Raw genomic sequence first — 27,950 nt, forward strand, 5'->3', positions numbered from 1 at the left:
GAGAGTTCTGGGCTTTGGTTTTCTTTTTTTGTACCATTGCAGGCTTCTATGTCCACATGAACATACCTTGGCAAAGAAAAATGTGTTTTTTGACAGTATGGGTTAGCTTGTCAAAGTGCTAAGGGAGGGATTTGAAGGATCGGATGAAACAATTGGCTTTGATGCATGGACTTTTAAAAACGTTGAGATTACTTCTAAAATTAATAATTTCAGAGCTACCAATAACTATTAAAAATAAACAGTGGCATTAAACCATAATGTGAAATTTTTAAATCAATAATATATTAACAGACTGAACTATGTTGCTTTTAAGAAGAATTATTGTTAATAACTTGTGGTTGTTCACAGGACAATACGATAGGTATGTACTGTAGTTTTAAAAATCGTTGCAAAACTAAAATAGCGAGCAAACTTATCAAACATAATGTTAAATCAATACCATCAATAAAAGTAAAAATTTCAATGCAATTGAAGCTGTAGATAGTAGGGGTGGGCAAAAAAATCTATTTATCGATTAATCGTTTTTTTTTAAACGTGGTCGATTCAGAATCGATTCTCAAAGAGCATAATCGATTTTTTTCCCCCATATTTTTTCCTGCAAACATTGAACGTAAGATTAACGTTAATCAAATTACTAGTCTTCTTTAGGGATGCACGATATATCGGCCGACATATCGTTATCGGCCGATAACTGCTTAATTTTTATTTTATCGGTTATCGGTCTGATAGCAAAATTAGGCCGATAAATGATGGATTATTTTGGTTTGTTGAACCACTTCACTTGCTCATTGCTGGCCATGTGGAGTTTTGATTGGTGCTTTCTGTGACATAACACGAAGATGACACGTGTTGCGGGCTTAAGAAGAGTATGCTAGTCTAGGGCAAAGACAAGATGTCCGCGGTCTGGGAGTTTTTCATTGTGAAAATAATATGAATATTTATCGGCCTATATATATTGGTTATTGGCCCCCAAATATAAAGAGTTATCGGCCAAAATTTCCATATCGGTGCATCCCTAGTCTTCTTTAATAGATGTCACCCTCTTTTTTGCCTTACGCGATGTTACCAAGGAGCCTGTCATTCTTTCATTTAGTGCTTAAAATGGCGTTTTTAGGGGGTTCATCGACGTTGATGCTACCTTCGCATAAAAAGTAAGAGGTATGGAAGCATTTTAGATTTTGCAAGCAAGACGACAAGGTTAGTGTTGTGGCTTTTAATTTCTTTTTATTAATTACCCACTTGTAAACTTATGTTCACTGTTATTTTTTATTAATATAGTATTTGTATTAAATCTATATTCATTGAGTTGAATCAAGAATCGAGTATAAAAACCAAACCGAGAATCGGAATCGAAAATTGAATCGAATCGATTTGATAGCTTGTGAATTGAAATTGAATTGATCTGGAACATCTGAATCGATACCCAGCCCTAGTAGATAGTTGTTTAACACTTAATTCGCTTGGCCTGTAATAGTAACCTACTGGAGGATCCAACATACTATACAGCTGTTTATTCACATTTTCTTCCGAGAGAATATGAAAAACACCACAACATCCACTATTTTATCATTTCAAATTGTCTTCATTACTATCCAAGAATACATAGAATTTTATAAAAAAGCATATCACCAAAAAGTCATTTTGCAATTAAATTACACAGATATTAGTGCATAGCATTCAAATCATGTTACATACAGATTTGCTCGTTTCTATTGTTGCAAAATTGTGCACCTCAATAAAATGTAAACAATTCTGGAATGCCAGCATCTCATTAAAGTATATTCAGTACCCTAAATATGATAATGCAATGATAAATTCAGCCCAATGCAAGAAATGCAACCATACAGGTTGCTTTTGTATTTATTTATACACTGTAGAGATTTTTCAGTGAGGCAGTCCTGATAAATGATAAACAGCTTTTGCATTGATCTGCAAAAGGGCAGGGCATATGAATCTAAAATAATCATATAGATTAAATCTTTAGGGAAACCATTATGACTATAAAAGGTCAGATGATGCAATAATGCCCTAATGCAGGCAATCTTCATTTTTCATGAATTGCATTTTCTCATGCCCTGAAACCCAATCTCATGTTTAGTACTCGTATAAACAGAAATGAAAAATGTGTCTCAGTATAAAACATTTGGCGATATTAGTTTTTCCCCATTATAAAAAATAACTTGAGTGGACAAAAGTGCACTTTGGGGCAAACAGATTAATGAGAAAAAACTATATTTCCGATATAAATCTCTTTTTGGGTCAGCCGGTAATGCTAGCTAATGTTTGCATGGGGCAACGGATCTTCTTTGGTTGCGTCTTTGTCTCTTAATATAAAGCTTCTGTTGTCTGCACGAAAAACGTCTCTTTTTGGGGTCCCCTGTATGGCTAAAAGCACCATGGTAGATTAGGACGAGTCCAACATTTCTCTTCCTTCAGCATCTGTTTTCTGAGACATCAGAAAGGACTCCCATACGGCCAAACACTGCAAGAGAACACAGACATGTATATTTAAACAAAACCAGTCTCTACTCTCATTCAAGTTCAATGAAAGTCACTCATTATCCAAAGCTTGACTGGGTTTACATGACAGCGGCAACAGTAATATGATAAAAGACAAGTTCAATACATGCAGTAATTGAGTTTTTTTGTTCTCACATCCTTGACAGCAGTAAAATAGACAGATATGTGTAAGGGCTGACAAGTGTCTCCCATTTGGCTTCCAATTCCATTCACAAGCCGAGGTCGCTCCTCACCCCGAGCACCATTTAGGTGTCACTTGCGAAGCCTTTGATAAATGTCCTGACTGGGACTCGTCAACCTCCGTCCAAGTCCCTAAATGCCTCGCAGAGCCCACATCACCCCTTCAGCCCAAACCACTTGCATGCCACTTGTGAGTGTGTGTGTCAAAGCATAGATTCAGGAGACACATCGGTTGTGGCCGCCCAGCTGTCAAAAGCAGTTAATCAATGTGTTCCTTAACCACAGGATGCGGACGTGATGTGACCTCAGTAAATGACTTTAGACAGGGCGTAGGGGTGGGGACACAGCTATACTACACTAGGACACAGCTATATTACAGAGGTCTGCAACTAGTTTATAATTCCGCTTGTTAAGTCATAACATAAGGAATATTGTTTCCAGGTCCAAGCCTCTGGATATTATTTAAACAGCCATTTATAAGCACTATTTATTCATGTTACACATTTAAACGAAAATTTTATCAACTCAAAGTTAACATTGCAGTCTTAGACTCACAGAATCAAGTGGATATTAGCAAAATGTTTTTTATTTCCCTATAAATTTGAGGTCAGTTGGACCCGGAAGCGCTGCATGACGTTAGACTTAACAAGCAAATAGCAGCCAGTCTCGTCTAACCCTCTAGAACCCTTTTCACACAACGTGTGATCCCAAACATGTCCTGGAACTGATCCTGGGATCGCTTCCGGGATGGGGACCTAGTAACATTGCCGTAACATTCACGGAACACAAAAGGCAGGAACAATGCCATAAGGGCTGTGTCAAAGTAAGGATGCACATGTTGCCTAATTGTCATAGATATAAATATTTATACCCCGGAAAGGTTTAGTCCCCACCAATATTCAAGATGTGATTACAGCATTGACGAGATGTGTTTGAATGCATGCACAGATTCCAGAAATCCCTGGCAGTGTGAATGAACCAAAAGTCACACAAGCCTGGGACAAATCCCGGACACATTATCCATGTATTTTCCATTATCTGTGTTCCTGTAGCTCAACTGTAAGAACACTGCGTTAGCAATGCAAAAATCATGGGTTCGATTCCCAGTACTTTGAATGCAGTTGTAATTCACTTACAGCTAAAAGCGCCTGCCAAATGAGCCAAGATAGATGTCAACTAAATTTACATCTTCAGGACAGACAGAATCTCAGCAATAGGGTCACATGAGACTTCTGTGTACAGGGTTCCCACACCTTAGTTAACTTCAAATTCAAGGACCTTTCAAGGACTTTCCAGATCCAATACCCTCAAATTCAAGTACTAAATGTGGGAACACATTTTAAGTGAGAGCAAGGTTACATCGTGTTTTCTTTTAAGATACATCGTTACAGTTCCCTTTTGAGGGAACTCGCGCGGCGTCACTGCGGTGACACTTTGGGGACGTCTTCAAGGGTAAGTGCGTCTGTATGTGTATATCAAATTCAACCAATGGTGAGGCTTAACGACAAAGACAGGGTGACGCGGGAGCCAGGAAGTATATCGCTATCTGAAATATTGCCAAAGACAGCATTACAGGGACGGAGGAAGTATGGCAAGGTAGACACAGCGTCTCGTTCCTTTCTCAGGGAACAACAGTTGCATACGTAAACCAAGATGTTTTCATTTGTCAAACACAACTATGCAAAAAAGCATTTTGGTATGAATCAACATTCAAATACAGAAGATATAAGCATTTAAAGCAAACAGTTTAGAGCGTGTGCTTAAAAAGACTAGAATTTTTATGACATTATCCTACACTACACAGGGATATGGATTTTAATTCCAGAAAACTTCTTGCATAAAAAAGAATTCAAGCACTTTCAATGACCTGTATCTATGTATGTATATTTTTTAAAAAAACTTCCCAGGGCCTTGAATTTTTTCCCCCAGATTCACAAACTTTCAAGGATTTCAAGGACCCATGAGAACCCTGTGTGTTTTGTTCACTTTTATTTAAATAAACAATACTTGCTGCAGATGCAGAGGTTTAACAATACAGTAAATGTTGTACTCGGTAAAATAATGAGAAGGAAAATGACACAGCCACATTCAGATGTGGAAAATACATTTTTCAGAGAAAATTGGCTCATCTACACAATTTTTCCATTTGTAAGAAAATTACTTGAGCTGAGAGAACAGTACATTTAGATGTGGATGAAAAAAACAACAAAGAAAAGTTCTTCTAACAAGACCATAACTTCCAAGAAAATTTTTTATTGCCCATATCCAGACAAAAAAGCTTTTCTTGTACTACATTGCAGAGAACAGTGCACTACAATAATGGGCTGCCCGTGTGACCCTTTGATTGGACAAGAAACACTAGAGTCACGAGTTTATTCACAAGAATTGAAAATGTCAATGCCTATTTGAGTAGTCAAGAGAGGAGAGGTTTAGTTTACTGATGGCTTCAACCCTAACGGCTCTGGCTTTTGAAGTATTGGAAGGGTTGTTAAGAGTCTATCCATTAGCTGCTCCGGCATGAATCCAACTGCTCCAATCAAATGTGCTGGTAATCAATCAATAACAGTAATGCGAAATATAAACACAAACGCACCCGAGACGTAAACAGCACTTTTGTTTCAACTAGAGAAGTGGAGATACACTTGGACAAAATGTGAATTATTAAAAGCGTTGCATCAGCTTTTGTTTTAACTCTGCTTTCATAAGAAACATTTTGAAAGTCTGTTTAAAAATCCTGTGAAGTCTCTATGCCAGTTAAACGTTACATTTAATGACAGATTCTTTGCCATCTTTTTAGCATCATCCTTGTTGCTATGGCATCCCCATGGTAATGCTCTGATGTTGCCATGTTACAGTACATGACTGCAGTATTGTCCGTATCAAATAGCATGCAAATGTTAAATATCCACCCACATCAGCACAGAGCATAAGGATCTTCATCAATATTTGCTGAGCGGTCCCCAAATAATGATTATTGGTTCAAAGATTAATAGGTCAATGGTTCTAAAACTTTTCATTGTGCACCCTCCCTCGTGTAAGGGGCCACCCAAAACAATGTATGACATAAAACAATATCAAACTTAAAATTTGAAATCCACTAAATAAATAAATTATTAATTGTCATTTTTGTCTGTTAGTAGACACATTTTTTTGAGGTTTGATTTTAAACATATTATGGAAATTAATATTTTAAATAAAATGTCCCTGGCATCATCTGGTGGCCTCCAGTTTGAGAACCACTGCATTACACTATTGACAAACAAGTTATTAACTAAATAGACATTTACAAAAATAAAGGCCTGCTTTCACAGACAAGGCTTAACTAAAGCCTAGATAAATTAAGACTTTAAACATCTTTTGTAAACTGGTCAATGACGTGACGTTAATTATTTTGTTCCGGTATGCTTCAATTAAATGTAAAAGGGTTAAAATTTCAAAATAAATTAGCAAATTACTTGCATACATTCTCTTTTTTGAGGACCAAGCCTAAAATTCCTGGTTTTATTTCATTTTGAAAGAATATTTGGGGGATTATTGCTAAAATGTCAATGTGGTGTAACCAGTCTGTGTCAGTTGGTGTAATCAGTAATTTTTTATGAAAATATAAATATATTCATATTCAAAATGTGGAATGAAATATAATCATCTAATTTAGTGTAATTAGATTTTTTTACATACATTTTTTTACATAATTTGTCAAAGATTCTGTTTTCAGAATGTCTGGACAAATATTACAAAAACGCATTAAAATTTAAATTTAGAAAGAACTAATAAAATGTATTTTTGTGTGATATTTTAAAATGATTTTTTTATGTTTATGCTTACATGCCATCAAGGTGGATAAAATATTTAATATTTCTCATTCTTTGACGCAATTGGCAGTTACACCATTTGACATTTTCAGGTCCATTCAGTCGTAACTTTCATAAAATGGTGCAAATGTAATTTTTGATTGCATAAAATCAATATAAATACACTATGTGCATTGAAATATACCTGATGCATGCTTTTAAAACAAGTTTTTTTTTAAAAACATTTTTTGAATTTCTTATCTGTCCAAACCGTTTCTGTCACTGACCCAAACACGCCTTTCAAAAAGACGTTACTGTTGTGTATCCTGAGACAAATCTATGGCAATGGCATATTTTGAGATCCATCAGTGCAGGTTATTATCAGTTGAGACACCCCAAATGTGTGTTTTAGTCTTGGACTAGCCTTGTCTGATAGTGTTTTATTTTCTATATCATTGGCCCACAGTCCAGTACATTTTGCAATTGAGTTGTTGATCTCTCTAGATGGATTTAGATTTAAAGGCCATTCACACAGGACATGTTGATGCATTACATCTCAGCTATTATATATTGCACAAAAGTTTGTGTTATTTCCTTTCAAAGCCAAGCATAGCCAGCGAAGTCAAGCTGTTACATGCATTTTTGTTAGCCTTGATTCTCTACCTGTAGGGGACGTTCACATACCGCGTCTTTTGTGCGCTTAAGTTCGTTTGCACGCCCATAATGGAAGAGACGTGCTTGTTTTTTCCAGCCGCATCGAGTTAAAAGCATCTCAACTTTTAGAATGCCACAAGCACATCGCAAGTCATGTGACAAGAACCTACCCGCCTAGCGTTTTCCACGCATTTTACACGCGACATGTGAATGGCCCCTTATAAAATGGTACTGTTTCACAGCATGATCCTCCTCTGTTTTGACCAAATTCAAAGCCTGGATCTAGAGACACTGACCTTGTATTCACTCTGACGTGTCCCTGATGTTGCTCTACAAATTAAGGCTGGTAAAGTTCTTCATGGCCTTTCTCTTACACAAACACATTTTTATTACCTTTCTCGCACCTCATTCTCTCTTTTATGTAAGTGTTTGATGCTGTCTAGCCTCTCCTTCAACAACATTACATAAAAATGTTTCTTTGCCTGGAGGTTACACAAGATACAATCGTGCAAGGAATAAGCGTCTGATAAGCCTTCTGCCCAGCCTGCACTTGAAAAGATCTGCCAGCACAGATAAATGTAAAGCAATCAATTAATGTTCCCTTCTTGTTTTTCATAAATTTGCACATGTATCGTACACAGAGTTTTTGGCTAATCCATAGAAATATCTGAATCAATGTTTGGGAAGTGACTAACACCAAGATTTTTCCTGAAAATGTGAGTGAGAAAAAACTAAAAAATTATTTTCAACCCAGGGTTGTTTTGGGGGGGGGGGTGTTTAACCCAACAGCTGGCTAAAAGTAACCAAGCATTTTTTAGTGTATAGGTTTTTGATATGGTATGCTGCTCCAAAACCGCCTACTTCCATATAGTAGGCGAAAAGCAGTGGGCAAGGTGAGTAGTATGTCCGAATACTACTAGTAGAGCTGAAAGCGGCGATGTATGCCATGTTATGCATCAACATGGCAGATGTAGTACGTCCGAATCGCATTCATACTACCAGGATTCATACTATACAGTACATACTGTTTTAACATTCAGTACCTACTGTACAGTATGCGGTTTCGGACGCAGCCCTAGTCTAGCTACTTCTTGTTGGTAACTTGTAGGGCTCTATCTTACACCCGACGCAATGCAACGCAATACGCGACTCAAGTGTCTTTTGCTAGTTTCCACCCTGCACAATTATCATTTTCACGTTTAGTGCCACGTTGTTTAAATAGCAAATGTATTTGCGCTTCCTTTTGCGCCCATGGGCGTTCTGGTCTGAAAACGAGGTGTGTTCAGGCGCATTGTTGGCGCGTTGCTATTTTGAGGCAACTAAAATAGACCACGCAATATGTTTTTTGTTATTTAAAGAGCGTGTTAGTAATATTCGCCTATAAACAGGAAGACAACACGGGGTTGCATATTACATACATGAATGCGCAGCAGCACAAAAACGCTTTTAAATATGAAAGATTAAAGGATTGAATGTAAAAGATTATTATTGAGTCTCTTTGACATAAATGAGGACTAATTATGAGACGTTAGAAGGCGCAAAGAGCTGCTGGTAAGTAAATAAATGCTTTGCTTTAAACAAATGCATCTGTTTTTAAATGTTTTTTTTTAAATGCTACCTCTCTGATTTATTGTATATGATGAGTCTGTACCTGTGGATATGGTGAGATGAGAAACATTTTTAAGTAATGCTTAAAAAAAACTCTTTGCTGTCCAAGTGCTGAAACATGCGGAGAGCCGTTTGTAAATTCTTTATCTCCTATTTGTTACAAATAAAGTATTTTTAGAGTACAAACTTTTTCTTACAACTTGTAAATAATTTTTTGATGATATTGGATAGCCATAAATTTAAAGCAATTAAAAGCCTGCTTTTTTACTTCGATAACTAAAAGAAAACAGGTTTTAAAGGTTTTAATAAAAAATAAAAATTTTAATACAAGTGAAAAACAACACAATTATTTAACATTAATCTTAAACTGGGGATCTTCTTCCTCCACTTAGTTTTTCAGTTTACAAAGTCCGTCATCTAAATAGGGATTAGACATAGCGCAAAATACTCCCATTACTCATTAAAAAAATATGACCAACCCTTTTCGACCATGCGCTCGACGCACAAACCATTTTTCCCATCAGTAAATTAGCAAAAGTGGATTCGGACACGCCCATTTACACGTTGTGCTGTGCGCTTTAGACAATGCGCTTAAAATAGGGCCCGTAGTGTGATTATATAAGGTAATTTGATGGTAGTTTAAATTATAAGTAGCTTGGGAAGTTGCCTGACTGTGCATTTACTGTATAGCATTATTGTCAGAGCAGCCAGAGCGGTTTTTTACGCTCTCGCCGGTGTGAACGTACAGTAACACTGGAGTGAATGACAGTTTTCTTCTGCATCATGCCTTGTTTTTGAATCTGCTTTCCATCGAATAAATCCCACCGGATGTCTCTTTCCTATCTCTACCGGTCTCCAGAGAGCTAGTAGTTTGTCATATTTCGTCTTACTATAAACAATTCATCTCTGTTCCTGTCTAAAAACATCAGCTTGGTCTCTAGGGGCTTATGAGGGCACAGCAGGTAACCAGAAATCACTAAAGTTTGACATTTCAACACTTTCTTTCTCATTCTCTGTTGTATAATAGCTTTCAGTTTAAGATTGAAACACAGACGAAAGAGCTTAAAGAGATAAATTAGGAAGCGTGCTTTATTAAACACATCCAATTTAGCTAGAAGTATCAACATTTATACCTTGGAGAGCAATTACTTGTCAGTGGGGATAAAAATGAGATACTACCTCCCTCTACTGGCACATATCCAGGGCAACCATGCAAATGTGTGCAGGCAGATGGTCACATACATCTCTCTCAAATCTGTCAGCAGTTTGTTTGAGTATTTTTTCCACCCTGGAGCTTTGTACATTCATGTCTCAAAATTTTCTCAATTACATTCCTAATTAAAAGCCTTGTCACATTTAAAAGCGTCACATTTATAGAAAACATGCTTTATATGTTTTGATAATATAGACACTCCATTATTTACAACGCAAAATCCCTTTCCAATTCCACATAGACTTAAACTGTATTGCATAGTCAGTTATAATTGCATGTTGCAGTAACATATGTTAGCAAATATCTCACCTTCTCATAGTAATTCACATTCTTTTCTGCAGTGTCAATGAAGGCTGATCGTAGATCAGTTCTCATGACCTTCTTCCAGCGAGTCCAGTCACTCTTTAATGCATTATTTGCCCACTCCAGCCTATCATCCAATTTTTCCAAGTCTTCCCTCATCTGAAACACACACAATGATACAAAATTACCACAGGTCACCTTGACCAAGGATGGGTTTATGAGTTGTCCAATAACCGATTGGTTGGTTAGCTAGGTTGATTTGATTATTTTTAGCATTTTAGAGGAGATTCATTTATAGATGGAACTGTTGTAGGATTTTAAAGGAGGGGTGCATGATTTTTGAAAAACACTTTGGAAAAGGGAGTCGGGCTGACTACCAAAACACACTTGTAGCCAATCAGCCGTAAGGGGCGTGTCTACTAACCAACATCGTTGCCTGGGTTTGTGTATGTGTGGGGCGGGTCTATCAAAAGAAGGTCCAGATTCTATTGGGTAGGGGCGTGTTTGTTTAGGTGATTTTAAATTTCAACATTGGCTTTCAGAGATCATGCACCCCGCCTTTAAAGTTTTTTGATGTCCATTAGCTGGCTGAAAAAAGGTGGAATAAGTGTCTGTAAGGGTTGGGTACTGTTCGAATTTTATTCATTTTTTTAATTCTGTCATTCTTTTCAATTCCCGGTTTCAATATTTTGATACCAACCCATATGGTTATTAAGCCTAAACATATGAAAAAAGTTTAGCTACCTTAAAATGCGCATGCAGGGATTAATAAAAGGCATTGACATTTTATTTTTATAGTAAGGATCCTATTACTGCCCATAAAAATCTGATTGCAGAATTGATTTTCGATTTCAAACCCTATAAAACACACCCGAACAGTAACAGGAGTACCTGTACATGACTCGAATCGAGGTTTATAATACACAACTTCCTTAAAAACATTTTATGTTTTATGTTCCTAAAATATGTTTTGACAGTCTAAATCAAGATTTTCAAAACAAACACTGTATATGGGAATAGCTCTTCAACCACCAGAGTTGACATACAGGCAGTTTTAAAGTATTGTTAAAAGTTTCATTACTCCCGTAAAAACTTGCTAAACATGCAGTGATAAATTTGCCATGCTGATATAAACTGTATCCGTCACTAATTAAGTTAATATGTTTTTTGGCTCACTGCAATTTCTCTAAAGAATGTCCGAGTAGTTTAATCAAATGATACTAAATATATCTGACAGCTTTTGAATCTATTTTCAAACCAGTCTGACTATAATTGCCAGTTATCTATTTTATATTGGCTCCGCTCCAAAACCTAGTGAGCTTGCCTTGCAGTCTACAGCTGCCTTCTGAAAGTAGAATACTAAACTAAAGTGAAATTTATAACTCATTATAACTTGATTTTAAAGGGTCACAAACAGCAACATAAAACAGTGATAATTGCAAGAGACAATATGGAGATTATGTAACATGCTCTTATTATTAAACACCATAAACCGAAATCTATATTTTATACAAATATTCATTCTAGACATTATATACAAGTTCACTCACAATCAGACTAAACAAATTGTTTTGTGCAGCAAAGTATTGCCAGCAAACTCATAATACTATTGAAATTCAGGAGCTTTATTAAATTGTCAGCAGATGCTTTTATGAAAAAAGTGATCTACAAAAACTTTTCACAAGCAATTTATCGTATACAAGACCCAGCAATACTCACAGTAGGTTACAGTCATTTGCCATGTCAGCCTATATACAGTATGTCATGTTAAAAATGCTGCATATTGTTGGGCTTAGTTCATGTTAATATTAAAACATTTTAATGGAAACCTCTTTTTAAGAATGTATGATTTTGGTACAGTGTTAGGTCGCATTCATTAAAAATAGGACAAAATAAAAAATGCACAGCTTGACTTTCTGTCAAGAAACTTACCGATACTTTTGGCAAAGGCATTCATGAGCTAAACTGTCAGAAATTTTTTCAAAAATGGTCCTTAGCTGTCACTGGGACTGTACCCTATTAAAAAGTACACATTTGTACCTAACATGTGCATATAACCTCAATGTACACATAATGTCTATACATAAATGTTACAAATTACTTTTTAATGGGTACTGCCTCAGTGACGTGTTGATGTTAGAAACGACATATGAGATATGAGGGAACTGCGGCATAGTGGACTAATGAGTTGAAACGGAGAGGTAATAAAAGACAGAGAAAGAGAGGGAGATATTTATTGACAGGTAGGCTAATGAAGGTCAAGAGGTGGTTGTTATATTTCCATCCCATTTCATTCTGGTATGTGTGTTTGGTGATGTGTGGATGTCTTGTGGAACAGCAGTTGTGTTTGGTGAATAAAGGCAGCACGTTGGGGACCAAAACGCAGCTGTGAAGCTGTCTAGAGCTGCGTTACCCTACTGACAACCAGGCCAGATCAATACTTACGCTGATCAACCCTTTGCTTTGTGACTATGACATTGCATTAATAACAGTCAGAGGCAGTACACCCAGTAGCATTTGGCAAACAAATGATTTTAGACCTTTTCTCGGCTCTAACATAATATGTTGAATAAAGTTTCCTTCAAGTTCACACAGAGAAAATACTGGGTTTATCACATGAATCAATAATTTATCAATAAATATAAAAAAATTGACAACCAGAAAGTATTGCTTAATTATTTGAAAAGAAAAAGGATGTTTTAGTGAAATGGTTTGCCTTAAAATATGTTTGTATTATCTTTCAAATTAATGCAAATTGGAAATGTCATTATTATTTAATGCAATAGCATTTGAAGGATTACTCCACTTTCATAAAAATCAAATCTAGATAATTTACTCACCCCCATGACATCAAAGTTGTTTATGTCTTTATTTGTTTAGTCGAGAAGGAATTAAGTTTTTTTGGAAAACAGTCCATGATCTCTGCAGCTTAATATACTTTATTGAACCCCAACAGTCTACAGTTTTAATGCAGTTTAAAATTGCAGTTTTAACAGCTTCAAAGGGCTTAAACGATCCCAAACGAGGCATAAATGTCTTATCTAGTGAAACGCTAGTCATATCCGAAAAATATAAAATAAGCACTTTTAAACCACACCTTCTCGTCTTGCAAGAGCTGTGTGACGCGCCAGCGCGACCTTACATATTTGCGCAAGCACGTCGAAAGGTCACGCGTCACATATGTGAAACCCACATTTGCGGACCACTTTAAACAATAAACCGACACAGAGATATTAATAAGTATCATTCGACATACAACAACGTCAGAACGGTCCTCTTTTTCCACACTTGTAAACACTGTGGCAGTAGTTTCGCATATGTCATGCGTGACCCCCCGACGTGATGACGCAATACGCGAGGTCACGCTGTGGCGCCACACGGCTGGTGCAAGACCGGTAGTTGTGGTTTAAAAGTATATTTTTCTTGCCAAAAATTGTTTTGCTAGATTGTTTAGAGTCCCTTGAAACTACAATTTTAAGCTGCATTGATACAAACCATTGAGGTCCAACAAAGTCCACCAAACTGAGAAAAACCCTGGAAAATTTTCCTCAAAAAAGCCAATCTCTTCTAGACTGAACAAAGAAAGACATCAACACTTTGGATGACATGGGGTTAAGTCAATTATTGTAATGTTTTTATGAAAGTGGAGTAATCCTTTAAGGGCAACATAAGTGTCCAAATATTTTTAGGGCCACTGTACAAAGCTATACATTGATTGTTAATGGTAGATATAAAGCAGATGACTACATCTGAATGTAGTTGGATCATATATTTAGACCTTCTGGAGAAAGATTCCTCTGAATATCATTTGTGGGACAACAATTAGTTTCAAATGAATTGTAGTTTAACTACTTTACTGCCCTCTACTGGTTAGAAAGCACATCACAGCCTTAAACAGGCTTTTTATAAATAGTGATTATGACATAGTATGGTCAACTTTAGTAGTTACTATGCAAAGTATTAATAACATTGATACAGATGATAAAAGAACTCAGGTTTGCAAAAGAAACACACCAAACCTACTTTCTATAAGAGAAAACCTACCACACTAACAGGCTCAGTGGATTGAGACGTACCTACTCTAAATAGCAGCAGTTTGTCAGATAGATTTACAAGAAGCATAGAAACTGCTAGACCAGCATAACGCACCACACCTTTCAAGCGTAAAAACCCACAAACCGACCAAATCTCAAAGCTGAGATAGGAAAACATGTGAAACAAAGAAAATTGCATCAACACGCCCTCATATCAGGGTGTGGTGACCTCTAAAAACCAGTTCCCTGAAAACCATGAAAAAAAACCACCACTGCTCGAGCAGATAACGCCAGAAGAAGCTACTGTAGTCAGTCCAAGCCCAAACCATCATGAGAAAAATTACCTCATTCATTTCCCCCTGTTTTTGCTGTTTGACGTCTTCAGGTGACCGTCCCAACAAGCTGTCCCATGCTAAACCCAGCACACTAGAATCCTTTAATGGACACATGAGCAATATTGAGAATGAAAACATGCGGGCTTGAAGTCACACAACAGATGTTTACTGCAAAAAATAAGTCACCACTGAAGTTCAGAAAAAGCATCTTGGTTGTGGATGGCAGGGTGAGAAATTAATGCCCTTGATATTTAAAAATGTAACGGCCAAAAACGCTCTAGACATGAATTCCTTTTTTTTTGTATGTTATCTATATATATTTTTTTGCATGTTTTATTTCTATTGGTCTCTGTTCAGTAGTTTATTATTTGTTAATTTTATATATCTAGTAGATTGACCATATACAGTTACTAAGTATCTAGTTGAGCTGTGACAATGGCAGAATTTTACCACCATGATGGTAATGCAGTCCTTTCAGAAAAACGTATTTTTTGTGATTGTTGCGGGCAAAAATCCTTGATCTTGCAACATGTTTTCTTAAAAAATGCGATAGAATCTGCAGGGCATTTAAGGCAATTTTATGCAATGAAATTGCGGGAACTTGCCAAAATTGCAGGAACTTGCAAAAACTGTGTGAACTTGTTTGCAGCTTTTCATTGATGTTTACGTCACGTAATTACGTCACTTCCTAACATTTCCGTGACAACGGGGACATGGCTGCGCATGTGTAAAGTAAACGCAACATTTTTCAACTTTCTGCTAAGATATATATGACTTTTTGCTACAAAAATGCGAGGATTATGAAATCATGCAAGCCCCGCATAATTCTGTGAACAGAAATCTGCAATTTATGCGGCGAAAGTGCTAGGGATGCTCCGATCAGGATTTTTGCAGCCGATACCGATCACCGATTTGTAATCTTCGTGATCGGCCGATACCGATTCCGATACCGATTTTTTTAAAGCTGATATGCAAGCTCTTTGATGACTGTAACTGTTACAATCTTTCTAAATAAAATAATACCACGGATGTTGCCTTTGTTATATTACTTGCAGTAATTAGGTATATTATTGTTTTAATAGAGACTCAAATAAATAAGCACAACAAATATTTATTCTGCAAAGAGAAATTTTATATGGCTTTAAAAAGGCTTATGTCTCCTAAAAGTACTGAAAATAAAACACTTCAAAGACTGTATACTGTAATATACACGCATTCGTATGAAGTATAAAAATTCTTTAGTCAAGAGCAGAGAGTGATTTTATTGAGAGATGAATTAGGTTACTGCAGCTTTAAGACTTGACAGAGATCGCTCTGTTCACGTGCACTGATGACAGACTGCTGTGTGTGTGGGCGTCGGCTGAACGCAGACAAGCAGCTGTGAGGAAAATAAAAGTTTAAACGCTCAAAACTTTAAGACGCATGCAAATAAGAAACTTTTGGCATGAGGATGCAATTGTCCGTGATAGATATGTGTTGTATACGCTGTTTGATGGGGATGTGAAGACGCCTCGCGCTGTTTACCGGAGCGCGTCCTCCGGTAAATACGCATATCTCTGTAAAGGCAAAGAGAGACATACAAATCTGCACGCTGCACATGAGCAACAGGTTGTAAAAATGCTCGCGCTACGTAAAAAATGTCTTTAATTGCCGCCGCATTCAGGATCCTTTTGATGACAAAAGTAAACAGAAAGATCGGTTTATGAGATCGGCAGATTTAGCGAGCACCGATCGAGTCATTTAATGCCATTATCGGCCGATACCGATCGGCGGCCGATCGATCGGAGCATCCCTAGAAAGTGCGGCATATTTAAAAAAAGCGTCCCCCGCATAAATATGCGGACTTTGGCTGATTATGCATCGAATCATGCGATCGCATAATCGCGTTTTTCTGAAGGGACTGGTTATGCACCAATTCGCTGCGGTTTTATAGAATATATGTATGTGTGCCGGGGGGGGGGATAAAAAATATTTCATTGAAATATAAAAATGTAAACGAGGATCAGATATACATTTCTTAACAAACATGCATGTTAATAGGCTGCAATTTTTTCCATCTGCTAGTCACAACGTCAAGCAATGCTTAGGTCACTTATCAACGCCAAATGCTCTGGAGTGCTCAACCACTTTGAAGAGGAGGTTTTAAATATGAAATATGAAGTAAATGTGAAGCAATAAAGCATACATGCTTGGCCATTTCGGTGGGAGCTCGAGTCGAGCCCCGGGCACCCACGGGATTGGCGCCTATGTGCGTGTTTATTGTGGCACTTCCATCCATGAATCAACAAGTGAGAAACCTTTTTGGGGTTATAATGTTTATATAATATGCTGAAACACGTTCTGATGGTGTACTGGTAGTGCATATTGATACGTTTTCACAACCTTGAATGACCAAGAGAGAGTATCTTGTCGCATTGTTCCGCCCCCATGCCAGAGGGTCATCACTGATATCAGTTGCCTCCCCTTGCAAATAGCGCACTAATAACTGAGTCTGCTGGCTGTTTAAGTTAACACAAACTTGAAGACATCTTGCTGGGCAAGCACTATCTCACAGCCCTAGTATCTAGCCACATGTGTGTATTGGCCACATGTGGCTAATCAGTTCTTGTACTTGTTATTAGTTTGCAAGTACAGAACATACAGCTCTTTGGTTAAAAAAATCCAGATCATTAAGGATACCTTTCTATTTTAGAAATGGCCTTTTGTAGTAAGCTTTGGAAGTCAGAAGGGGGCAACCCTCAATCAAGGCTTGTAATTAAATTGACAATAGAGGCGAGATGCCACTAAGCTTCTCTGGAAACCATCAGTACTTTGCCCAGTAATACCCTTTTTCCAAGCCTTCAAGCTTTGGGTCTCTGATATTTAATGGAATAGATAAAAACAAACTGAAAAAGCCAAAGAGACTTAAATATGACAATATTAGCTCTGGCAATATGAATAATATATTTAAACCGTCCTATTTGAAGTGCACCGCCGCTTTAAGGGACACCTACCGCACTACTAATGTAATCCCTCCAAATTCCTTTTACAGCCCACAACGAATATCTAATGAAAGCAGAGACGACAGCCAGAGCTCTGTTTTATTAAAAATAATCTCAGAGTATTTTCAAAAGAGCACCGGATGGATTAAGTAGAGATTGGGAACAGTCAATAACAGACTTACTACTTCTTTGTCGGCCGCCTTCGCGATGAGGGCTTCTGTCTTCGCCTCCAACTCAGCCTGGATGTTGTCTCGCCTCCTGAGCACCGTCTAAAACCCATGGTCGATACTCGTGAAAGTATGAAGATCACAATCAATATCTTTTTATTAAGTTTAAGATCAAATATTTTTTGTTTCCAGCTGCACTTATGTCACTTTTGATCACTTTTATGTTACTAAAGACAGCACAAATGGATTTAAACCTAAATAGAAATTTACATCAAGAAAACAACCAATATAGAAGATGGAGATGAAAAGTCAGCCTACCTTAAGTGTGTCTGTACAGAGGACGTATTCATGAATGATTGGAGTGAGGTTATCATTGAGGTGTTTGACCTGCTCCTCTGTCTCTTTGCAGCACCTGTCTAGACTCCCTGCCATGCATTTTAGGGGCTCTGCCAGCTCCTCCTCAGAGTTTGACCAAAGCGTGTATGTTGGCGCGCACTCCTTCAGCTCTTCCAGGTACTCTGTGACAATAGAGGAGTTCCCATAATTCCACACTGCTGAGTGTGCAGTTATAGCCCATGCAAATGATTTTTCTTTAAAGGAACACACCACCTTTTTTCAATATTTTATTATGTTCTTACCTCAACTAAGACAAATTAATACATACCATTTTTTTAAATGCGTGCACTTAGTCTTTGTACAGCGCGTCGTGAATGTTTTAGCATTTAGCCTAGCCCCATTCATTCCTTAGGATCCAAACAGGGATAAATTTTTGAAGCCATCAAACGCTTCCATGTTTTCCCTATTTAAAGACTGTTACATAAGTAAGTATGGTCGCACAAAATAAAATGTGGTAATTTTTATAAGCAGATATAAAATGAGAACTATATTTCAAGGCGGAAGAGTTGCTGCAAACAAAGTGCTTGACCGCCATACAATATAGTTCTCATTTTTTATCCTTTAAAAAAATCGTCACGTTTTATTTTGTGCGCTCATACTTAATCGTGTAACTACTCATGTAACAGTCTTTAACTCATTCACCGCCAGCCTTTTTGAGAAAAGTTGCCCACCTGCATTTTTGTGATTTTAACAAAAGTTTCACAAAATTCCTTGCAGGAAAAATTATCTTCTATAAATATATAAACATACAAATTATATCAAATTAAAGAACACACCCTTTGCTTTCAAACAAACAATAAACAAACAAACAAACAAACAAAATGGCGAAAAAACGTTTCATTATATATTTACTTTTTCCACTTAATTTAACCACTGAAATATGGATATTTCTCTTCAAAAATACAACATTTTGAGCAAAAAGCTTAAAAAATTGCGTTTTTGTAAACAAATTTATGTTAGATATCAGACTCAGAATGACTATCAAACATAAAGGCAGTTAAAATAAATCTTGAAATCTTTTTAACTTCCGTTTTTGATAAATTCGGTTTTGGCGCCATCCAGTGGATAAAAGCGGTATTACACTTTCACTTTGAAATTCGTCCAGAAAGGCATATTATTAGTTAAATATTAACTCATAATTGATGAGATAACTTGTCAATGGCGGGGAATGAGTTAAATAGGGAAAACATGGAAGTGTTTGGTGGCTTCTAAATTGATCCCTGTTTAGATCCTAAGAAAATGAACGGGGTTAGGCTAAATGCTAACACATTCACGACGCGCTGTACAATGATTAAGTGCACGCATTGAAAAAAAGATATGTATGTATTAATTCGTCTAAGTTGAGGTAAGAACATAGTAAAATAATGAAAAACAGTAGTATAGAAAAAAGGAGAACAAGAGAAGAAGATGATGTAAAGAAGAGAAGATGAAACTAGAGGAGCTAAGACTTAAAGTATAAACAGGTCAAACCTTTCTGCTCCCTGACGATTCTTTGTGTAACTTTATCGAGTGAGCTCATCTTCTGCCCGAAGGCCTCCACATACTCCTGCATTGCGGTAAACTCCTCCGGCCGATTTTTGATCCCTCTAACAGTGGCAGCAAGACCTCTCACAGAGTCCCCCATTCTGCTCAGAAACCCTGGACCCTGTTTCTTATGAGAGGCCAATGCCTGGACAAAGGATTAGAGCGACAGTCTGTGATATCAACAATTTTCCAAAAGACTCTTTAACGGCTAAATCGGTACTTAAATTTCATGGTCGGACAGTAAAGGGACCAACAGAGAAAATAGGCGATAAAACAGTAACCGTATCATAGCTGCATACAAAGCTTCAAATATCCATAACAACACTATTATGACTGCCAGGAGTCTTTATGAAGTACTTATCTTGAGAGGTCAGTCAGCCGAGTCTAAACACAGAAACTGTCACGTTATCTGTGTGCATTCAACATAATCCTCTTAAAGGGAAGAAACTGAGATCACATACAGGGGTGATTATCATGTGCGTGTTTGCATCTGTGGGCATGTATTGGTATAATTTTAGGAAGCTCTGAAGTATCTCAAATTGCATGTAGAATGTCACCACAACAAAAAGTGGCTAAATCCTAATTTTTCTAATATACAGTGAGCTATGTGAACCTGGACCACAAAACCAGTCATAAGTAGCACAGGTATATTTGTAGCAATAACAATACATTGTATGGGCCAGAATTATCCTAAACAATATTTGTATGCCAAAAATTATTTTATATATAAAAAATGTATTTATAATTAGTAATATGTTTTGCTAAGGACTTCATTTAGACAATTTTAAAGGCGATTTTCTCAGTATTTAGATTTTTTTTGCACTATCAAATTTTCAAATAGTTGTATCGCTGCCAAATATTGTATAAATCTATATTTAAAAAAATGACCCTTAAAGGATTAGTCCATATTCTTAAAAAAATCCAGATAATTTACTCACCACCATGTCATCCAAAATGTTGATGTCTGTCTTTGTTCAGTCGAGAGGAAATTATGTTTTTTGAGGAAAACATTCCAGGATTTTTCTCATTTTAATGGTCGTCTTGCGTGAGGTCGCGCTGGCGCATCACAGGATGGATATAGACGAGAAGTTGTGGTTTAAAAGTGCATATTTTTTATTTTTCTTGTCAAAAATGACAATCGATAGATAAGACCCTTATGCCTCGTTTGAGATCGTTTAGAGTCCTTTGAAACTTCGTTGAAAAAAACTGTTACGTGTTTAGTGAAGTGTTAAGTGTTGGAGTCCATTAAAGTCCATTAAAATGAAAAAAATTCTGGAATGCTTTCCTCAAAAAACACAATTTCCTCCCGACCGAACAAAGAAAGACACCAACACCCCGGATGACACGGTGGCGAGCAAAGTATATCTGGATTATTCAAAAAAAAATTGACATCCTTTAAGACTGGTTTTGTGATCCAGGATCACATATATAATACTTAAAGTGTGTGTGTGTGTGTGTGTGTCTTACCCCAGTTTCTGCTGTGAGAAAGAGCTTAAAATCCTCACTGCTGGAGAAAATTGGATGTTCTGCTATTTTGTTCAGAAACCTGTTCAGCGCTCTTTTCCTCGTCTCGATGAAATCTTCATTAAACCTCTCCACCATACCTCGCATCACAAACTTCTCTGGTAGTGGATGAAGAGGAAAAATCATTGTGTTTAGTTTCATCATATAGCGACAGAGGATTATAAAATCAATTACTGAAACATTATTGTTTAAAGGAAGGATGGCAGAAGTTGAGCTTCTGCTTATAAAAAAACAATAAAATAGTATGTACAGTAACATGCTTACAATTAAAGTTTGAGCGAAAATGCATTACACCTAGAAAAATGTTGAAATGAAATCACAGAATTTTAAACATACCGCAACTTATACAACAGTCTTAAGCCCGGGATACACTGCACGATAATTGGCTGTCCCAGATGAAAGATTGCCATCGTGAAACTATCGTCGCGATTTCTGTGATCGTGGCTCTCCATCGGTGGTCCTTTGTCGTACAGTGAGAGAGGTTCAAAGACGGCCGTTTTCCCGGTCTTGCGTCCAAAGATAGCCTACGATAGTTTTCTGGCAGTGTCAGAAATTCGGCATGATCACCGCACAGTGTGTTTGCTGCTACGACCTGCGCGCCTGTATTTGTTTACCACGAGCGCATGCTGGTGACGTTGCGCAACGTGTGACGCAGCCGCCGAAACTTCCGTGTCATCATCGTACAGTCTACATGCCTCTCGTACCCGAGTTTAAACGATGCTTGTCGCACAGTGTGATAAGGTAATGATCTTATAAGAGGCCAAAAAGCGTGCAGTGTATTCCGGGCTTTACACATTATGGGGTGGTTTCTCGGACAGGGCTTATCCTTGTCTATAGACTAAAATGAATTAAATGCAAACCCCAGCGTTTTTTTTTTTTTTTTTAAGTTGCCAGCCAGTGCCAGCTTTTTTATGATTTTCACAAAAGTTTCAATGCCCTCCAGAAAATGTTCTTCTTTAAATATATAAACATACATATATATCAAATGAAAAAACAGACCCTCTGCTTTAAAAAAACATCTTGCATTGACATATCTGAAAAGGGACATTTCACAAGACTTTTTTTAAGATGTAAAATAAATCTTTGATGTCTTTGGGTACGTATGTGAAGTTTTAGCTCAAAGAGTGCAGTTGGATAGTGCATATTGAGGGGCAGTATTATCCCCTTCTGACATCACAAGAGGAGCCAAATTTCAATTACCTATATTTCACATGCTTGCAGTGAATGGTTTACCAAAACTAAGTTACTGGGGTGATCTTTTTCACATTTTCTAGGTTGATGATAGAAGCACTGGGGACCCAATTATAGCACTTAAAACATCAGATTTTCATGATGTCTTCTTTAACATAATCAAGTGCCATTGTTTTGTCTTAAGGTGCACACAGATATATAAATCCGCTTTCACAGACAAGGCTTAAGGTTTGTCCTATACCAGTGGTTCTCAAACTGGGGGCTGCGGCCCCTGAGATGGTGCCAGGGGGGCCTCAGTTTTATGACATTTTATTAATGTATCATACAGTCTGTGCAATTAAACCTCAGAAAAATAAGGCTTTTAACCAACAGTACTACATTGTATATTTAATATATTTTGTTTAATTCTAATTTTAAGTTTTACAATGTTTAATGTCATAATTTTAAGGGGGCCACAAAGGGATGCACTTAACTGGGGTGGTTGGCGCACGCTGAAAAAGTTTGAGAACCACTCTGTCCTAGACCAAGACATATATTGGAGTTGTCTCAAAAGAAAATAACTTGCACTGCCAGATCTTAAAATCTGCCAGTGCCATTGAATTACACACCAGTAATGTCCTTTTCTAGTACTGGCTTTAGCTAAGCCTCGTCTGTGAAACCATACCATAATGTCCTAATAAAACTAAGACCTAGTCCTGGATTAATCTAAAATGTGTCTGGGAAACTGCCCCTATATGTATATAGCATTATTAACAAGTTTAATAGTAGAAATTAACCTTGTCTGTGTAAACATGGTAAACAGTAAACAGTATGGTAAACAGTAAACACTGAAATATACCGCTCAAAAAAAGGAGTAAAGGAATTTAAGCGCTGAAATAATTTTTTTTTTAATTTTTAGAGTTTCCCAAAGACTTCCATAATAAGTCCATTAATTTTCTACAGCATGTTTGACAAACAGACTCACAACACCTACATGAACAATAAGCGTGGGATGAGCCTCTTCCAGACGTCCTTTTAACCACATGAAGTCTTGGTATCGCCTTCGCACCTCAAACTCACTTGAGTCAAACTCGCTCCGAGTGGTCTGATGTGAGAGAAAAATGGAAAATGTGCAAGAATGATTTACAGCATTTAACGGCACACAGTTGGTTAATTTGTCCTTGGGTACACTGTACCTTGGTCACAACCCTGTAGGTTATGTATGTCTCAATAGCATTCACATGGGTCTCAGGGTTATCGACTGTGACAAAAATGTCTTTGGCGTCAACATCTCTCTCTTCTTCCTCAAACTTGTACTGGTTGATCATTGAACCAGGGGAAGTCTGCATGGAGGCGTTGAAAGAGCTGCTGTTTGTCGTATCCTGCTAATAATACAAGGCATGTGGATTAGGGCATGTGAGAGGTGCCAACATTGAACACGGGTGTTTTGAAAACAAGCTGACTTGGATGTGAGGGTTATGCAAGTCATTTTAATGCTAAAAATATTTTCTTCTATTCAAGCGTAATATGCGAATACACCTAGGTTGATCATAGGTGGATTTTCTCTGCCAGGGGTATATATATATTTGGAAACTGGATCAATAGTAGGGCTGGGTATCGATTCAGATGTTCCAGATCGATTCAATTTCGATTCAGAAGCTATCAAATCGATTCGATTTCGATTCTCAATTCAATTTTCGATTCCGGATCTCGGGTCGGTTTTTATATTCAATTCTCAATTCAACTCAATGAATATAGATTTAATACAAATACTATATTAATAAAAAAGAACAGTGAACATAAGTTTACAAGTGGGTAATTAATAAAAAGAAATTAAAAGCCACAACACTATCGCCGTTGTCTTGCTAGCGAAATCTAAAATGCCTCCATACCTCTTACTTTTTTTGAAGGTGGCATGTTTTGAACCGCCATTTTAAGGACTAAATGAAAGAATAACAGGCTCACCTCTCGCTCCTTGGTAACATTGCGCAAGGCAAAAAAGAGGGTGACATCTAGTGAAGAAGACTAGTAATTTGATTAATGTTAATCTTAATGTTTGCAGAAAAAATATGGGGGGAAAAAACCCGATTCTGCTCTTTGAGAATCGATTCTGAATCGACCACGTTTTAAAAAACGATTAACCGAAAAATCTTTTTTTTTTGGCCCAGCCCTAATCAATATTCATTATTTTGCAGTTTCGCTTGCTATTGCACAAAAATTACACAACTCACATTTAAGACAATTTATGTCAATTATTAGTGCGATCAAACAGCTATTACATTTTGGATAATTTCTCAAATAGTGACAAAATGTAGATGCTTTTATTCAATTCAAGGAACACATTTTTTTCCTGTGTGTGTGTGTGCAACCCAGTCTCATGGAGTTGCGTATAAATAGCAAAAATCGTGCAATATATACGCCAAATTCCACTTTGGCGTGCATATGATACGCCAGTCCTTCCCATTCACTTAAACGGTGCACCTTTTTTTGTCGTTTTATTTATCGGTTTCTCAAATTTTTTTCTATTTTTACCATTTTCGCTTGGGTTTAGGGTTGGAACAACTTTTTGTTATATAAAATGACATCCTAACCCAGACCCCAACTCCAAGCGACCATGGCTTAAATATGGACAAAAACATGGAGAAACCTGTATATTAAATAACATCATTAAGCAAATCTAAAATCTAACCTTAAAACCCAAGCGAAAATGGTTTAAAAAACAGAAAAAAATCGAGAAACCAATAAACAAAACAACAAAAAAAGATGCACCGTTTAAGAGAATGGGAAGGACTGGCGTATCATATATGCACGCCAAAGTGGAATTTGGCGTATGTATTGCACGATTTTTACACTTTGTGCTATTTATACGCATCTACGTGAGACTGGGTAGTGGGTAGGGGTGTGTGTGTGTGTGTGTGTGTGTGTGTGTGTGTGTGTGTGTGTGTGTGTGTGTGTTTCCAAGGAATTGAACCCACAGCCTTTGCATTGGTAACACAATAGTCTCGCGTCGTGTCGAGCTACGTAGACCGGCGTATGACATAACATTACCATGCATGATTTAAAAACAAACAGATAATTCCGCGCACTGGCCACCCGCCAATCCGCGCAAGGCGCGGCAACCCACCGATCTTGCCGATCCCGTGAAGCCTGCCACACCTCACATCACTGAGGCACTATGGTTTAAAAGGATGTCGTGATTTTCGGAAATACAGTCGGTCAGGTGCAAAATGTACAGCGCCGTCATAGTTCAATGGATTATCATCTTATATTTAAACATCAAATGCCAAGAGATACCAGAGAACCATACGAGCATTAGTCTCGCGTAGCCAGACCTTCAATACTGAAGGTCTGGTGTTTTTCGCTGCTTTTTCTGGACAAAGCCCGCCCACGAGCTGTTTGACCGACATGTCAAACAACCAATCACAGTTTGTTTCATCTAGCGTCACGTTTCGGACTCCCCACAATAACGAGCCGGCTGGCAACAAGTCAGTTATTGGAATAACCAGCCGCAACCAAATAGTATCTAAATAAACAACATTACTCACCATAGGACAACGTTGAGCACTCCATCAACAGCCACACCAATGAGACGATCCTGTTAAACGTCTGTTTGAAGCATATCTCTCCACTTTTTAACACATACAAGCAATTCAGGAGAACCAAACTTTTAAACTCCACTAACTGCCTTAAAGAAAACTCTTGGACGTCTTTTAAAGAGTCGATGCCGCGAACTATGCATATTTTTGAGAATCCAATGTTTAGCTGATCATGATAACTGCTCATTATTATCCACGTGAACACGACTGATTCTCTTCCTCAATGGAACGTCAGAGCTTTGTTTTCCAGGGACTGAAACTAATCGCGACACTCGCGTCTCCTGGAAATCCGTTTTTTTCCAACCAATCAAAGACGACTTTAACATTTTCACAGGGTTTCCAGAAAAGTGTACGAAAAACATCAGACGTTCAGCCAACAGTTTGTGGGCGTGACGTCTGAGGCTGAGACTAGTAACACAATGGTCTATGAACTGAGTTACAGGAATACATATTACTATAGTAAATCTAAAAAACTGTAGTATGTGTGTCACTGTACAATGATATTATTTCATAAATAAATGATGCTTCATAAATTATAATTAAAGGTGCAGTGTGTACATTTTAGCAGCATTTAGTGGTAAGGTTGCGAATTGCAACCAACGGCTCAGTCTACTGCTCACCCCTCGCTTTTGAAACGTATAGAGAAGCTACAGTAGCTGCCACCAGACAAACATGTCATCTTCAGAGACAAGTTAGTAAAAAAAGTTTGTCCAGTAAGGGCTTCTGTAGAAACATGGTGGCACAAAATGGCGACTTCCATGTTAGGGGACCCTCAGTATGTAGATAAAAACGTCTCATTCTAAGGTAATAAACACATAACAATTATGAAAGGTCTTTACACACCTTTGATAATATAGTTTTGTATTTTATTTTGCATTTCTGTCAAGACATCCTTCTAAAAACTACATACTGCACCTTTAAATAAATGTCAGTGCTTACTTTATATGAATAATACTATCAACCCCTTGTGTTTGTTCAAACTGGACCAATGCTTTCCTAAACCTGTTTTGTAGGTGTCGTTTACTGTTTTGATCACAGAGAGGCAAAACATCTGATTTTCCTACTGTTGCTATGTCACCAAACAATGACGTATGCAAATCCAGCTCGCTTAACGAGTGCTGCTGTGTGTCTCTTTCCTGTCTTTACAAACTCACAGTCAGCAAAACTACAGTATTAAAATAAAAGCAAAACACGTCACCGCCATTCATCGCCATTTACTATTGTAACAAACTGCAACACCGCCCAAAAGTTACAGAGAGAGAAATATAGACACTCAAAAGTGGAAGTGTTAGCTACAGACAGCATTTCTTTACTGAGCCTGAAGTTGTACGTGCTTTATGTATGTACGTGTTTGGTATCATTTACAGAAAATCTGATCTATAAGAAGTAGTATAGCATAACGCGCCTGATCGCTGACCTTTGAAACTTCATACCAAAGCAAAAGACTCAGCTCGAGTGAGCTGTGGAGATTTCCATATGATTTACGATCAAACGAGTTTTGCTCTACTAGTCTAATGTGTCCGCGTTACTGACACTCAAACGATACATTGTTACTAACATTTAAACAACTGACGCGGCGAAAGTTACAATGTTTCAAACTTTTACGTTCTATGGAACGTGACATTTGATCGCGTGACCTGCAAAGTTTGCAACCGACCTCTGTTTCTCTTGAGTTTATGATGATGAATTACCTTACTGAAAACTTCCAAATCGTCGTCTTCTTCATCTAGATCTAACATGTGTTCGGTGATGTTTGTCGGTGAAACCGCGGTGTTGTCGATGATAGTTCCACTCATCATTGCTCGAATCGCTACTTTGTTATTAATTTTCGTGACTTCATCAGTTTTTCCGCACAACTCTAAAACGCTCAGCTGAGGCGGATCGGCGTCCACTGCGCAGAATCGGAAACAGGGAAGGAAAAGGGCCGAGACTAGAGTTCTGCAGGACGCCCACA

General features: G+C 37.5%; 1 protein-coding gene across 4 annotated transcripts; it reads right to left on the reverse strand.

The window, feature by feature from the left end:
* Positions 1–1,496: 1,496 nt before the first annotated feature.
* snx7 (sorting nexin 7) lies at positions 1,497–27,950 on the reverse strand. Of its 4 annotated transcripts, none has more exons than XM_055182334.2 (10): positions 27,688–27,950; positions 23,597–23,782; positions 23,395–23,505; positions 21,174–21,338; positions 19,653–19,851; positions 18,105–18,304; positions 17,802–17,888; positions 14,648–14,737; positions 10,276–10,428; positions 1,497–2,482 (listed from the first exon to the last, which is right to left on the reverse strand). In XM_055182334.2, exons 1-10 carry the CDS (start codon positions 27,793–27,795, stop codon positions 2,405–2,407), a joined length of 1,377 nt encoding a protein of 458 aa, XP_055038309.2. In that variant the 5' UTR covers positions 27,796–27,950; the 3' UTR covers positions 1,497–2,404. The 4 variants fall into 4 exon arrangements, with proteins under 4 accessions (XP_055038309.2, XP_055038308.2, XP_055038311.2 ...); XM_055182333.2 differs by having other exon boundaries at positions 23,597–23,785; XM_055182336.2 differs by lacking the exon at positions 14,648–14,737 and having other exon boundaries at positions 27,688–27,947.

The sequence above is a fragment of the Misgurnus anguillicaudatus genome, chromosome 25 (assembly GCF_027580225.2).
Source record: "Misgurnus anguillicaudatus chromosome 25, ASM2758022v2, whole genome shotgun sequence".
NCBI classification, from domain to species: Eukaryota; Metazoa; Chordata; class Actinopteri; order Cypriniformes; family Cobitidae; genus Misgurnus; species Misgurnus anguillicaudatus.